This window comes from Balaenoptera musculus, chromosome 5, assembly GCF_009873245.2.
Source record: "Balaenoptera musculus isolate JJ_BM4_2016_0621 chromosome 5, mBalMus1.pri.v3, whole genome shotgun sequence".
NCBI lineage: Eukaryota > Metazoa > Chordata > Mammalia > Artiodactyla > Balaenopteridae > Balaenoptera > Balaenoptera musculus.
This window is the reverse complement of record NC_045789.1, coordinates 95,541,030-95,554,387: the sequence shown is the minus strand read 5'-3', so window position 1 is coordinate 95,554,387 and position 13,358 is coordinate 95,541,030. Positions and strand designations below refer to the sequence as shown.

Here is a 13,358-nt window from a genome sequence, read left to right as displayed (position 1 = left end):
AGTGGGCTGAGGCCGGAGTGAGTGGGGAGACCAGTGGACTCTCCATCATGCATGAGAGGCAGCAGGGCCTGGACCAGGGTGGTGAAGGTAGAGATGGCGGGAAGAGGCTGGACTTCTGATGTGGCTAATTAGCTGACCCGCGTGGGCCACGCTGACAGGAGCAAGTGTATCACCCAAAGTCCCCAGAGCTGAATGTAAGCCACTGGGAGCTGGCTTACAGAGAACTTTCAACCAAAGCTTGGAGCACAGGAAGGCTGGGCAAAAGCCTAAAGCAGTGGTTAAAGTGTGAGGAGACATGAGTGTGAGGTGCAAACCATTCTAGATTTTCCCAAATGCTGTAGGTTAAAAAAACCAAACCAATACCAACATCAGGCAGATGGTGTGGGACTTGTGATTTTTTTTTTTTTTTGCCTTCTACTTTCCTGTGTTAATTTTTTTTAGTGAGCATGTATTTTTTTATATAATAGGGGGAAAATAACCAAGGACCTTTTGTAAGGTGGTTTTAGGGTTATCAGGATTACAGTTTTAGGCACCCATGGAAGTGCTAGGCTAAAGCGAATACCCCGGACAGCCTCACCGTGAGCTGCTTGATGATCTCCTCCCTCTCCTTCAAGCGGGTCTGCAGACGGCCTATGAGCTGAACATCCTCCGGCCTCGACTCCCCCTTCCCTGGCTTCTCTCCGGAATCTTTCAGTCTGTTTCGAGCAGGCGTGCAGTTAGCCACCGTGCTGCAATGACTCAACCGCAAGGAGGGAGAAGAGGTGGGCGTGATGGGGGCGCTGCTATGTTGCGTGGCCTGGCCGGCCACTCTCTGTTCACCAAAGGGTAAACTGAGGCCCAGAGAGCCTGCCCAGGGCCACCCAGTGAGTTGGCTGCAGAGCTCCAGGTGAAGCCCAGGACTGCAACTCCCAGTCTGACATTTGTCAGTTCCCCCAGGTTCTGTAGGGCCCAGGAACCAAAGGCCTGTGTGTGCACACGGATGCCACATTCAGTGGGGCTTCAAGAACCAGCGAAGTTTGGGAGAAGAGGCCTCAGCCGGAAAATGTCCCCACCCACACCAAGGCCAGCAGGTTATGCCAATACAGATGTGGCTCCCGCCCCACCTGCTGGCAGCCAGAGAGCATGGCATGAGCTAGTTCTGCAAAGCAGCGGGGCAGCTGGTCCCACCGCCCTTTCAGGGTGAAGCTGGAGAGAAATAACCTCCGGATGGTGGGGGAGAGAGGGCGAGGGCTGCCGGTGGTCTACCGACTGTAGTTGGTAAGAGCCCAGGGCTTTGGGGTGAGAAGACTTGGGCTCTTATCCCAGCTCTGCTTTTTTCTAGCTATGTAATCTTGGGCATTTTGCCCGTGAGCCTCAGTTCCTTCTTTAATATGGGCGTGAAACTGGGTGGTTGTGAGGATTCAGTGAGATAATGCATGCCCGGCACGTGCTAAGTACCCATTAGATGGTAGCTGGTAAAACCTTCCACTCCAGATTTTGGATGATTTGCTTTGTATTGGAGCCAGTGGAGGACAGTTTTTAAGAGCACAAGTTAAGGGTCAGACAGGTGACGTTTAAATTTACTTAGTGCTGCTTGACCTGATCTCCCTGTCACTAACCCCGATCTCCCAGTCTCTTCTCTTCTCAGCAGTCAGAAGTGACCCTGTTAAAAGGTATCTCAGACCATGTCAGTCACGCTCAAAGCCTTACAAGGGCTTCCCAGTGCACTCCATCCGAACACACCCAAACCCCTTCCTGCTCAGGGCAGCATCTCCTCCACCCCTCCCAGCTACCTTGCCAACCTCAGTTCCTATCATCACTCTCTCACTCATTCCACTTAAGCCTTCTGGCTGTTTGGTCTTGGGAAGCAGGCCCCAGGGCCCTTGCACTTGCTGTTCTGGCTGCTTGCAATGCTCTTCATCCAGATGGCTCTCTCATTTCCTCGCCTCTTTATACTTAAATGTCACCTCCTTGCCCACCCTTGGCACTCTAGACACTGATCCTGTTTTCCTTCTAGTACCTTCAGGTACTTTCATTACCTGATATGAAGTTAAATATTTGTTTGCTTATTTCTTTGTCAGAATCCCCATCTAGAATTTGTGAGCGCTATGACAGCACAGTCTTTGTTTTATTCCCACTGTAACTCCAGAGCCTAAAACAGTGCAAGGCACACAGTAGGCCCTTAACGAATATTTGCTGAATGACTAAATGAATGCTTGCACGAGGGGCCCTTGCTTTCTTAATCAATCCATGGGAATAATGGTTTCCACCTTGAAGAACTGCTGTGAAGATTAAATGAGATGATGCACATTAGAAGGGGGAAATGCCCATAAAAAAGTAGCCCTGATCTTCTTCTGTGTGTGAGGGTCAAACCATGCTCAGTCCTCACAGATTCCCAGTACCCTGCACAAGACGGGAATGCAGTCTCATAAAAGGACGGGTGGCCAACCATCCCAGTTTGCCTGGAACTGAGGCGCTTCTGGAACTGGGGACTTCTAGTTTTAAAACTAGGAGAGTCCTGGGGACACTAGGATGAGTTGGTCCCCCTAATAAAATGGTACATCTACTAGTCCCTCCCAACCTGGGGCCAAGTCCTCACTTACTCGGTTTCCAGGGCAGCCAGCCGGGCCTGGAGCTGCGCTTGAGCGCTGCTGAAATCGGCCACCATGGCCTGCATCTCCTTCCGGTGTTCCTGGCGTAGCATCTCCACCTCCCGGGCCCGCTGGGCTTGCTGATCCTCCTCCAGCAGCCTGTGGGGCGGGGTGGAAGCACAGCTGGGCTTGTCCAGGCTCTAGGGACTGAACCTCTAGGGCACTGGGGTTTCTCCCCACTCTGCTGGGTGGCCTGCAGAATCTAAGGTCAGGACACAGCGGGAAGGAGATCCGGGGTCTCTGAGTTGTGGGGTCCAGCTTGTGGAACCCCTTCTCAGCACCTTCCACCCCAGCATTCCATGAAGGAGAAACCTGAGCACAAAGGGCAGCCTTCTGGGGGAAGGGGTGGAGGACAGCTCAGGAGAGGAGTCCCAGAAAGCACTCCTTCCACTTGGGGGAGGTGGGTAGGCCTGGAGGCTGAGATTCTGTATCAGAATTACTGAATGTTGTGGACTCTCAGAGCTGGGAGACCAGCGGTCCAGGGTGGGAAGGCAGGATGGGAGAGGGATTAGGAGACCACCGTTTAGAGCCAGGCTGCCTGCGTCCCTCTGCGGCCTCCCCCATCACTTCCTAGCTGCGTGACTTTGGGCGAGCTACGCTCTGCTCAGTTTCTCCATCTGACAATAGTGGCTACCTTATAGGGTTATTGAAAGGATGAACCACATTAATCCATGTCCAGAACAGCCCGCGGCACAAAGCGTATGTTCGACCATCAGCTATCACTTTTCTTAACCTTGGGGTGGGGCACTAAGGGATCCTCAGACCAGCCTCAGGGGGCCTGACACCTTCTGAAAGTACATGCATATTTTTGTGTGATGATATCCTTCTCCAGGAGAGGGACATCGTTTTCCTCACTGGAGGGGGCTGTAATCGGAAAAGGTTAGGAGCCCCTACTCTGGTCCAGTCTCCTTATTCCAGTGTCACATGGTGAGTCCCTAACTGAATTTAAGGTGCTCCATCTTGGCCAGGTGGATTCATGGCTGTTTCTCAGATGAGCCTCAGGCCTACTTTCACTTGAACTTTATGCCGGGGACTGGAACATTCCAACTCTGGGATGAAATGGACAAATGCCTTCAAAGATACAAACTACCAAAGCTTGCTCAAGAAGAAACAAGATAACTTGAAAAGTCCTATATCTATTAATGACATTAAAGTTGTAGTTATAAACTTTCCAGCCAGGGAAAAAAAGGCCGTGAATTCAGGACCTGATAAAGGGCTATCCAGCCTGGACAAGGAAATCAGAGTTGCCACCACAATTTACCGAGTGCCAGGGTCAGTGCTAAGCATCTTCCTATACATTTCACTGCATTCTACAACAGCCCTGAGAGGGGGTGGTGTTTTCTACCTTTTACAGGTAAGGGCAGGGTCTTGGAGAGATTAGCAGACTTGCCCAAGGTCACACAGCTAGTTAAGAGCACACAGAACTGTCTTAACTATTCCACTGCACTGACTCCCTAAGGCTAGTTTTGAGGATACTTTTGGCATCGTTTTTTTTGTTTTTTGTGTTTTTTTTGTTTTTTGGTTTTTTGGTTTTTTTTAAACATCTTTATTGAAGTATAATTGCTTTACAATGGTGTGTTAGTTTCTGCTTTATAACAAAGTGAATCAGTTATACATATACATATGTTCCCATATCTCTTCCCTCTTGCATCTCCCTCCCTCCCACCCTCCCCATCCCACCCCTCTAGGTGGTCACAAAGCACCGAGCTGATCTCCCTGTGCTATGCGGCTGCTTCCCACTAGCTATCTATTTTACATTTGGTAGTGTATATACGTCCATGACACTCTCTCACCCTGTCACATCTCACCCCTCCCCCTCCCCATATCCTCAAGTCCATTCTCTAGTAGGTCTTTGGCATCGTTTTTGATTCCATAAATTCCCTGACCTGTAGGGAAATAGGGTACCCCTCCCCCCATTTCAGGGCTAATCCTGGGCAGTTTTGAGATCTAGAATTCCTAGACCACTGATACTTTCCATGGGTCAAAGGACTAACATCAGTGAAGTGCTGGCGTACTAGGGAGTCCTTCCTTTGGGAAGATGCCGAGGGTGCAACCCAATCTGAGATCCCAGAGGCTCACCAAGCAGCAGAGGAGAGAAGCTCCGACCCGCAGACCTACCTGCGCTGGTCGCGGAGCTGCAGCGCCTCCTGCCGGTGCTGTTCCACCTCGGCCTGCAGCCGCCGCACGACTTCCTTGAGCTGCGAGTTCTCCTCCCAGAGGCCGCATCCCTCGCTCGGCTCCTGCTCGGCGGCCCCCTTGCCCGTCGGGGAGCCCGCCTGGCCCGGACCGCCCCCCTCCTAGGGAGAAAGCAGCCAGAAGAGTCGTTTGCAGGAGGCGCGATGGCAGACAAGGGCCAGAGATGTGCCGCGGCAAAGACCCAGCGTGGAACCCAAATCGGGCTCCTGATTCAGGAGCTCACGTCTAGTCTCTTATTAAAGTTTTCTGCTTTGAGTTGGCCAAATGTGGCCCTCAAAAAGTCTAACAATGCTGGTGAGCCAAGAATGTGGCTTAAATTAAAACAAGCCCAACACTGCACCTGTGTGGAGTCGGGGGGGGAGGGGGGGATGTCTCTGAGTCTCTTCTTGTTAGGACACTAATTCACTAATTACCCCCCAAAGGTCTCATTCCCAAACTCCATCATATTGGTGGTTAGGGCTTCAACATGTGAATTTGGAGCGAAACCACACAGGGCAGAGGAAGGGGAGAGTGAATATTTGCTGAACAATAACCATCTGTCACATCACCTCACAGGATTCTGATACAGCGGGTCTGGGTACATCCCAGCCCTGTGTCTTTTGAGAAAGCTTCCCAGGTGACTCTAAGGCCACCACAGTTGTAATCCACTGCCCCGCAGTTGCCCTTGCCCGTCTCTTTACCCAGGGTGCCTTCCACACCCAACCATTCCTGCCTTGGTGATGCCTTCTCGACCCCTCAGGGAAGAGGCGACAAGCTTTCTCTTCTCTGAGAGCTAGATCCTCTCCGTGTAGAGGTTATAATGAAGTGCACTGATTTGTTGAAATGCTGGTTTCCTCCACCAGACCAGCAGCTGTTCCGGGAAGGAGCCATCTCCTCTTCATCTTCCCAATCCTATAGCACCTAGCACAGTGGCTGGGATTCAGCAGGTGCCAAATGAATGCTTGCTGCGAAATGATGCTTGAATGTCAATGGTTCAGACAGAAATACAAAGATTGATATCCACCATTAAATGGGGTCAGGGTTAATCCCCGATTAGTGAATGTAGCAGTTTTCAAGTCCATGCAAACGTGCCTGAAGGTTTGTGCATCTGTTCCTTCCAAAGACTGAACAGCATTGCACAGGGAGCATGTGTGGTCCAGGTCCTGTACCTCTTGCTTCCAGCCCTGGGGTTTGCATAGTGTGGGATGCCCATGGGCACCACCCGGCACTCACACCTGCATGACCTGAAAAGCCTGGTTAAAGTCCTGTGGGGCCACCCTTGACTAGTGGGAGAGAGAAGCTGCCGGATAAGTGCATCCCCCTCCGTACTTGGCTGCGACAGATTTGAGAATTATTTCATGGGGCTCCTCAGAAGATCCCAGTGGATGCAACGCCACTTACCTGCAGTGGTGGCCACCCTGGGAATGCATCCTGACATTGCACCCCCCTTTCACTCCTGCTGCCTGGGGCTGTTCCTTCTTGTGGATATACTTCTTCTCTGTGTGGGATATCACCCAGGGCCTTGCTGTTCCTCCTGGAGGGTTCAGGGCTTCCCTCCAGGGAGGTGGAGGTGAGGATTGGATGTGGATGACCAGGTACCGTCTCATCCACCCAGGCCGGGTCTCTATCCATAGCCCTCAGGCAAGCCTGTCATTCATTGCAGAGGGCCCAATATTGGGCCCTCCAGCCACCAGCTGTCACCATCCCACGCTTCCCCTATCTCCTTCCACAGGTCCAGGTGGCCCCCACCAACCTAGAACATTTAACAGATCATATTCTGTTTTCCCTCTGCTAGACTTTACCAACTGAGCTGAACTCATCATGATACATCATTTGTTAATAATTCTCATTAAACACAGAAATTGTCTTCAGGCTCTCAGTACCAGCAAAATCTGGAATGAACCATCCCCATGTTCCTGCGATCTTCAGCAGGGCTGGGACACCAACTAATCGTGGCCGTCTGCACACCCTGGTGGAGACTCTACTGTGTGCAGAGCTGTGTGCCGAGCACTGGGGGTGGGGCTGGGGGATGAGATGAAGCAGACGTGGCTTGTTCTCAAAGGATGCCTAGTCCAGGCGAGGAAACAAGGGCGTCCATGAAGTGATGGGTCTCCAACAGGACAGGCAGTAGAGGCGGGTGCCAGCTGAGCTACAGCAACAGGAAGCGCTCCAGGAGCTCAGACGGTAGAGAGGTCACGGGTGTGGAGGGGAGGCCCCCAGCAGGGAGGGATCAGCTGGGCACTGAAGGAACAGCTGGGCACTGAAGAGGGAGGAAGGGGTCCCAGGCAGGGGGCAGGGCATATGCAAAGGCAGTGAGGCAGGATGCAGAGCCTGCATGTAGAGCAGAGGGGGATACGCAGCCAGTGGGTAAAGGCTTTTCAGTGTCAGACTGACCATTGGGAGCTTATTCTCGTAGCAGTAGGGAGCCACTGAAGGCTTTACACAGAGGCACTTTAGATGAATACCTGAAGCCATATGTGGTGGGCTGGGGAGAGATGCCTGGGTTGTTAGGAAGTCCCTGTGCTACCCAGCAAGGTAGGAATTATGGAGGGCAAGGAGGGGGATGATGGGCCGAGTCTGACCAGAAAGTTCAAGGAGAGTCAGCACTGACCTTTGGTGACAAGCTCACCTGTCCTCACAGGAACAGGGAGGTCTAGACAGGGAGTCTGTCTGGGGAGGTGCTCTGAGAAACCCTCTGCAGGTCTACAGGACGGACCCTGTCTGGCACCAACACCCTGAGATCCCATTGCATCTGAATTTCAAATAACACGCTGCACTTAAAACTTGTCTTTGCTTTCCAAAGATGGGAGACTGCAGGCTCATCAAGTGTCCCCCAGGCCTGCGGAAAGAGAGGCTCTTCCCCCCTTCAGACAGGGGGTGACCGAGCACCCAGAGCCTCTCCCTGACACTGCTCCAAGAAGGGTGTGGCATGGGCAGGGCAGGGGTGCTGACCTCTGCAGTGCCGGCACGGTCCTCGCTGTCCCCTGGACACGGGGTGATGGCCTGTCGCCTGGCCACACTGCCCGGGGCCCTCAGCTCCGCCCGCAGCGCCTCCAAGTCCTTCCGGTGCTCAGAGCAGGCAGCCCGCTGCCCCGCCAGCTCCTGCCTCAGGGACTCTGCAAAAGGAAGAGCAGCGGAAGGTCAGGGGCACGGTGAGGCCGAAGCCTCTTCTGCAGGGACCACAGGCTCTGGGGTGGGCTGGAGTGGGGAGCTACTGCAGGCGCTGGTTCGAGTTCCCCAAACTTACTTACGTGCTTCAAGAGAACAGTAACAACAATACCATGTACAGAGCACTAAATGTGCTAAACCCTTGAAAACTGTCCTCAGTTAAGCCCTACTACCATCCTATCCAGCATTATCCCTCCCATTTTATGACGAGGGAACAGAGCCTCAGAGAAGCTGAGTAAGTAGCCCAGAGCCACACTGCCAATAAGTGGTAGAGTCAGGATTCAACACTTCCCGTGGTTCTTCTTCCCTGGGACCACCTGCTTCGCCATTGCTGGTTAGTTAGGACGGGTGGTGGGTTAGGGTGGGACAGCCTGGGTCCAGAGCTGAACCCCGAGGCAACACTTGGCCTCAGCACCAAGTCAGAAAACTAAGAAGAACAGGGAATTAGCAAATGACCCAGTGGCCTCTTCTGGGGGTGCGGGTCTCAAATCGGAAATGTTGACATTTGTGCCACTACTTAAGGAGACAAAACATTCACAGGTTCTACTTCTCATGGATGTAAGGTCCCAGCTGGAATGTGAAGGCGGGAGATGGCATGTCATCCCAACAGGATCATGATTAAAACCAGAATCATTCAGGAGAAATGTACACGCCCTCCTTAACTCAGGGACCAGTACAGCCAGAAACTCGAATTTCTCCTCTGAGGATGGTAGGTGATTTCTGATAGTGTAACACTTACCAGCATGATCAAAAGGCAAAGAAAACAATCATTTCAAAAAGAATATTTTCTGATGGAGTAGACACTATTCAGTGAGCTATTAATAAATTTATTTATTTTTTGGCTGCGTTGGGTCTTCATTGCTGTGCGCAGGCTTTCTCTAGTTGCAGCGAGCAGGGTCTACCCTTTGTTGCGGTGCGCGGGCTTCTCATTGCGGTGGCTTCTCTTGTTGTGGAGCACGGGCTCTAGGAGCGCGGGCTGCAGTAGTTGTGGCTCACGGGCCCTAGAGCACAGGCTCAGTAGTTGTGGCACAAGGGCTTAGTTGCCCCGCGGCATGTGGGATCTTCCCAGACCAGGGCTCGAACCCGTGTCCCCTGCATTGGCAGGCGGTTTCTTAACCACTGTGCCACCCTGGAAGTCCGAGCTATTAATTTTTAAAGAGAAGATGCTTTTCAAGTGCTAGTAAATTTGATACTTTATTTTCTATTATGGACTTCTGAGACCATATTTTAGTTATTGCAAATTACTTTTGAAACATTGTTCCAATAATCCTAGAGGCCATAAGATACCCAGCACAGGCCATAGTACAAAGCAAGTGCTCAACATATATTTGTAAAATAAATAAATGATGTTTAGAGTGAAAATTAATGATATTGTGAAAGCGTATCAGTTGTAAAAGATTTCCTGTAAGTTTACTAAGGTTCTCTGAAAAGGACAGTATTTAAACACATATAAAAGTTTAATGTATTCTGATGCTATTATGTTGAAAAATTTACTTGATCATCTTCCTTCTCCTCTAGGGTTTTATTATAGTGATTTCTATAGTTTAAACACAACCCAATTTCTGAAATCCCTTATCACAAAAATATGTGCAATAAAACCCTTTAGCAAAGCAGGAACTACAGACAGTTCATTCATTACCTGCCCCTCTTCTCTCATACTATCCCATCATCCATCCACCCACTCATCCATCCATCTATCCACCCACCCACCCAACCACCTGCCCATCCACCTATTCATCCAGCATGTCTGGGTCCCCACCTCAGTATGTCAGGTAATCTGGTGGACACTCAAACTCTTTGCCCCTCACACACTGACGTATACTGCAGGTCAGGTGTGTCTCTCCAGATGCTGGAATAGGAGTAACCAGGAATTTCTAATACCACCTGTGGTGGTCCGTGCTCCCACCCACCCAATGCCACCCACAAGGCCTACAGCTTGCTATCATCACTGCAGAGTCCACAAGGCCCCTTCTTCCTGGGACTCGTGCTGAGCATCCCCGTCTGTCCCCAGGGTCCCTCCTGAATCTTTCATCCAGGGAAGGACCGGGCTGCTGTGGGGTCAGAGGGGCCAGGGAAGGGGCAGCAGGGAGGGCTGCTGTGGGGTGTTGAAATCACCAGGGGTGTCCAGTTTGATCTCAATCTGGGGAGTCTTGTTCCTGAGACAGGTGGTACAACCCAGGTTTTATCTTGTATAATGCGTCTCCTTTAGATGCTGCTAACTTTAGCATTTCCCACGCGGCCGCCTCATTCCAGGGTAGCTGCTACCTAGGAAATCTGTGGGACTCTTTCTCTCTCTCTCCTTCATCTGGAAACATGCAGAGCTGACGTGCTGACATGCAGTGAACAGGGCATACTGTATAATGAAAACTCGGGGCTTCCCTGGTGGCGCAGTGGTTGAGAATCCGCCTGCCAATGCAGGGGACACGGGTTCGAGCCCTGGTCTGGGAAGATCCCACATGCCGCGGAGCAACTAGGCCCGTGAGCCACAATTACTGAGCCTGCGCGTCTGGAGCCTGTGCTCCGCAACAAGAGAGGCCGCGATAGTGAGAGGCCTGCGCACCGCGATGAAGAGTGGCCCCCACTTGCCGCAACTAGAGAAAGCCCTCGCACAGAAACGAAGACACAACACAGCCATAAATAAATAAATAAAATTTAAAAAAAAAAAAAAAAAAAAAAAAAAAGAAAACTCAACCAAGCAGCAGGTAGAACTTATTCACTTACAGAGGTAAAGAAAATGCTCTTCCCAGAATTCTCTTAAGGAGAGCCCAGTCTGGGTTTGAAGAAATATTTTAAAAGGTCAATATGGTCTTTAATGCTAGGCATGAAAATAAGGAGGGCATTGGTCTTGCTCTTAAGAGTGAAAAAGAAGATGAGAGTAAAAGAGAAAATGAGGGAGAGAGATGATCTACAAAAATGGAGAGAGGCCCTTAGAGTCAGCCATGCAAAGTTGGAATATTCAACAATAATGACAGGGAACATGTACATAGCATTTACCGTGTACCAGGCTCTCTTCTTCCCATGTATATACTCACATAATTCTAATAACAGCCCAATGAGGTGGTTACTATTATTATTCCCATTTTACAGATGAGCAACTGCGTCACAGAGCAGTTAAGCAACTCGCCTGAGGTCACACAGCTAGTGAGCACTGGAGTCAGACTTCAAGCCCAGGCAATTTAGCTTTGGAGATCTTTACTGCCTCTGGAAACTTCCAGAATGCTTTGTGTGACAGGTTTTTGCTGTGGAAACTGAAGAGGAGGTGAGTTTCCTGCTGGGGATAATGCGGGGACAGGGAACAGCCAGGAGCCTGGGGGCCTAAGTCCCCAAATTTGCAGAAATCTTCAGAAATGAGCGTTTGAGGTTATCTCATGAAACTCTCACGAAGGCTCAGAGATCTGGCTTATGTTCAGTAATGACGATGATATTATCTGCACTCACTGGGCTCATGCTATGTGCTAAGCATTTTATATTTAATATCTCATCAAATCTATACAATGCTTCTATGATGGAAGGACAAGTGTAACTCCACTTGATAGAAAAGGAAAATGAGGCTGAGGGCAACCTGTCCCACATCTCACATCTTGTTGGCATCAGAGCCAGAAGAGTCACCCTGGCCCTTACCCCTGGGCCCCCTGCTGCCCCTGGTTTCCGCGTGTGAACCCTGCTGGGTGCACAGCGGGCTGCATACCTAGCAACAGCGCCTGCTGAGCCTGCATCCTCTCCAGCTCTCCCTGGAGCTCTTGCTGGGCCTTCTCCTCCAAGGCCTGTAGCTCTAGCCGGTGCGCCTGGTGCTGGATCTGGAGGCTGTGGCTGGATTCCTTCTTCAAGCGCTCCTCTGTGGCCTGTGGGCAAAAGTGGGAGGAAGGAGGCATGCAAGTGGGCACAGAAGGGAGACCTGTCCCTTTTGCCTAGCTCCTCCTCTGTGCTGGGCATCCCCACCCCTCACCGAGCACTCGCCACTCCCTGATGAAGAGCTTATCAGGCTACAGCGAATGCTCCCCTGCCCATCTGGAATGACAGTGATGGCCTGGCCATAGCAGCCATTTTGTGCTGTGTGAACCTAACCCCTGTTCACAGCTGACTGGACCAGAGTGGACACCTGTTCCAAGCTGGGCCAATCGTTGGGAATTTGGTGTTAGGAGGAAGAGAGCAGGAAAGAGACAGACAGACACTGGCTATAGGAAAAGCAAGAAAACACGTTCTCCCCTATAGGGCCCTTAGAAGGGACACAGCCCTGCCAACACCTTGATTTTAGGATTTCTGACTTCCGACTTCCAGAACCGTCAGCTAATAAATTTGTGCTGTGTTCAGCCACCAAGTTTGTGGTAATTTTGCTACAGCAGCAGTAAGAAACTAATAGTTTCTATTTTTTTTTTGCAACAGAGCGTTCCAGTATCACATACCACTTTTCAGGTGAGGAAACTGAGGCTGGGAGGGATGAATTAGCTTTCCCAAGGTCACGCAGAAAAGATGCAGGATTAGGAGGAAACAAGCTCAGAAAGGTGAAGTGCCATGACTGAAGACAGGTAATGGTGGGGGCAGGATTGTGACCCATGGGCGGCGGTGCCCAGGGCCCAAGCCCTACCCGCTCCCTCATGCAGCCCCTGGGAACAATGAGAAATAGGACTGCAGCAAATGCATGAGGCTCCCATTAGGGGTGAGCAGACAAGGCAGCTACCTGAAGGCAGCTGTGTCGTTGCTTTGCTGCTCCCCAGCAAATGGGGAAAAACGGTCTTATTCCTCTCATGGGAAACTCAGTCATCCCCTGGTGAGTTTATTTAATAAGACAGAAAAGTCTCGCACTTTTCAAACTCTCCGATACTTTCCTCCTCTTGCACTTGCTGCAAGGCTCAGAGAACTCCAACTGGTGACCTTTTTATCCCTTGGGGAATGTGAATGGAGAGATTGAAGCAAAGGTTTGTAAAAGATGGAGCCAAACTCTCTCACTCTGACCCAGCGTCTTCAGGTCAGCCCTGCCTGCCTTCTGGCTCAGAAGCCCTTGGCAGTGAAGACCATTCAGGGTTTAGCCACCAGATTTTATATCAAGTCAGACACTCATCCCTGGCAAACTGCTCTAGCCTCTTGTTTGCCTTGCTCTTGTTGTGGCTGGTTTGGGGCCTCCTAAGCGGCCTGACTTCACCCCCAACTCTCCAAGTTCCATCCTATATAAAGTCTCCTTCCCCTGTGCTCCCAAAATACCATGGGCAGCCATCTCATGGCTCCAATTTACTCATGGCTCCAATTAAAGCAACCTGTTTGAGTGGCTGCCTTTCCCCTTAGAGGTGAGCTCCATAAAGGCAGACTGTGTTAATCATCTTTGTATTTCCTGAGCTCAGCACGATGGTAGCTCAAGGTAAATGCTCAATAAATACCTGCAGAATCAAT

At 50.9% G+C, this 13,358-nt stretch overlaps 1 protein-coding gene across 1 annotated transcript in view; it reads right to left on the bottom strand.

Annotated features, from left to right (window-relative positions):
• FAM184B (family with sequence similarity 184 member B) overlaps positions 1-13,358 on the bottom strand; it is a 122,525-nt gene that overhangs the window by 6,707 nt on the left and 102,460 nt on the right. Inside the window, exons 11-15 of the mRNA XM_036852664.1 lie at positions 11,662-11,815; positions 7,758-7,921; positions 4,749-4,927; positions 2,583-2,729; positions 578-695 (exon numbers count right to left, since the gene is read on the bottom strand). Coding sequence (XP_036708559.1) covers positions 578-695; positions 2,583-2,729; positions 4,749-4,927; positions 7,758-7,921; positions 11,662-11,815 — 762 coding nt within the window. The remainder of the gene's footprint in view (positions 1-577; positions 696-2,582; positions 2,730-4,748; positions 4,928-7,757; positions 7,922-11,661; positions 11,816-13,358) is intronic.